At 49.7% G+C, this 2,206-nt stretch overlaps 1 protein-coding gene across 1 annotated transcript in view; it reads left to right on the forward strand.

Annotated features, from left to right (window-relative positions):
• The window catches only part of ZFYVE28 (zinc finger FYVE-type containing 28), a 105,245-nt gene that overhangs the window by 37,901 nt on the left and 65,138 nt on the right, over positions 1-2,206 (forward strand). Inside the window, exon 2 of the mRNA XM_045289469.1 lies at positions 2,014-2,154. Coding sequence (XP_045145404.1) covers positions 2,014-2,154 — 141 coding nt within the window. The remainder of the gene's footprint in view (positions 1-2,013; positions 2,155-2,206) is intronic.

Raw genomic sequence — 2,206 nt, forward strand, 5'->3', positions numbered from 1 at the left:
GATGAGGGCAATGAATGTACAAATGTGCTTTACACAATTGATGTATGTATGGATTGTGATAAGAGTTGTATGAGCCCCTAATAAAATGATTTTTTAAAAAAGACCCCCAGTAACCTTGGCAACAGCCCTGGCCCAAGCCCACATAATGGGAAGAAGCAGAATGTCAGAGTGGATGGAGACTACAGGTTTGATAGGGGAGCAAACTACAAGAAAAGGGGAAACAAAATAAGTCGATGTTCTATTGAACAAACTATAGAACATCAATACAACCAGGACCTGATCCTTAGAGAGAGAATAGAGAGAGATTCAAGAGTTGGATCTTATTTTATACAATTGTCTTAATTAATGACACTATCAATAGAATTAGGAGCCCTGGTAGCATAGTGGTTAGGCTTTGGGCTGCTAACCTCAAGGTCAGCAGTTTGAGACCACCAGGCCCTCTTTGGAAGAAAGATGAGGCCTTTTATTCTGCAAAGAGTTACAGTCTTGAAAACCCATAGAGACAGTTCCACTCTGTCCTGTAGGGTTTCTGTGAGTCCACATCTACTCTACAGGAAGTTTGGCTTTGAGTTATTAATAGAATTTCCTTATGTCCCAGGGGCAGGGGGCTATGATTTATAATGTTCTATATCATAAAATAGTAATCATATCTCTAAAGGAAACCAGAGACATATATAAACTATAGAAAAATGAATAAATTTTGGAGTTGGACCCAATTCTAGGCCTTATCTAAGAACAGTTAGTTCTTAGGACATGGCCCTGCCTGATGCTCGCCCTCATGAAGAGATCACTGAAGATATGTGTCCTATAGCCAAGTGCGGTGAAGAAACCAGATGGTGTCCCGCCATCAGGAGGAATAGTGTCTGTAGTCTCAAAGGCTTGTCTTAAAACAAGCAGCCATCCAAGTGGGGTGTCAACTAAACCCACATGGAAGAAGTCCACCAGCCTGTGTGATCCAAGGATTAGAAACAATAAAATCCAAATTCAAAGAATGGAATGGTATCAGAGCTCAAATTGTGAGCACCTGGTTTGCAGAAGGTTATAGATGACAGTGGTGCCCCAAAACCATTTGCAGGAGCCCCACATGGATTAAGCCTCCATTGATTCCCGATGACCACAGTCGAGGGATGTGAATACCCTTGCTAACAGAGAGCATTGTAAAGCCAGTTATGGCAGATGTAGGGTGTTAGGCAGGGTTCTCTAGAGAAACAAAACCAGGACACTTATGATTACATATGTATATGAGGATAGATAGCTTTATACAATGAGAAGGAATATAACAGCTAATTGGTGCACACAGCACCAAAATCAGTTCAACTCATTTTTGTGGAACAGTTAATATACTAGAAGTCCTTTAACTTGCACGGGCTGCTGGGTCCATGGTCAAGGAAGCAGACAGCAGAGTCCTCCCTCAGGCAAGGCAGGCGGACACACTTCACAGTGGGGTTTGCTTCAGGTGGGTCTGAGTGGAAAGATTATCTAGAGCCAGGACCAGTGGAGAGTGGCCTGCAGAGGGGGTGGGCCTTCGTTGGTCTTGACCTATGGGGTATGCAGGTGGGCTGGTGGGGGGAGGATGTGTGGTGGGTGGGGCCCTCTGGAGGGTTGGGGGATGATGGAGGGCCAGCCCCTCCTATGGGGGGGCCAGGCTGTTGGAGGGTGGGGCCAGAGGAGCAGGGACCTTGGCGGATCTGTGGGGAAGTTCTGTAGGCGCATAAGGGGTGCAGCCTGGGAGAGAGGGCCCAGTGGGATTGGTGGGGCAGGGCTTGGGGAGGGGCATTTAGTGGGGCTGGATTTGCAGATGGGGTGGAACTGGAGGTACCTAGCCCCCCTAGAGAGAGGTACCTGTGGGGGTTTGGCCCACAGAAGGGTGTGGCCTATGGAAGAGATTGAGGGATGGACACAGGGCAGGCTCAGCAGGGGCCACTGGGGGCAGGGCCTTAAGGGGCGATGATGCCTGTGGGGTGGGCTAGACCACCTTGTCCCCTCCCCGTGACCTCCCTGTCTCGCTTGCAGAGGTCAGACCCACAGCTGCTTGCCCAGTTCTACTACGCCGACGAGGAGCTGAACCAGGTGGCGGCTGAGCTGGACAGCCTGGACGGCCGGAAGGACCCGCAGCGGTGCACACTGCTCGTCAGTCAGTTCCGCTCCTGTCAGGTGAGTGGCCCCAGTGGGGTCAGGAGTGGCCAGCCCCCACCTCCCAGGCTTG

Source organism: Echinops telfairi, unplaced genomic scaffold, assembly GCF_000313985.2.
Source record: "Echinops telfairi isolate 266 unplaced genomic scaffold, ASM31398v2 ScPeMD7_28;HRSCAF=97, whole genome shotgun sequence".
NCBI classification, from domain to species: Eukaryota; Metazoa; Chordata; class Mammalia; order Afrosoricida; family Tenrecidae; genus Echinops; species Echinops telfairi.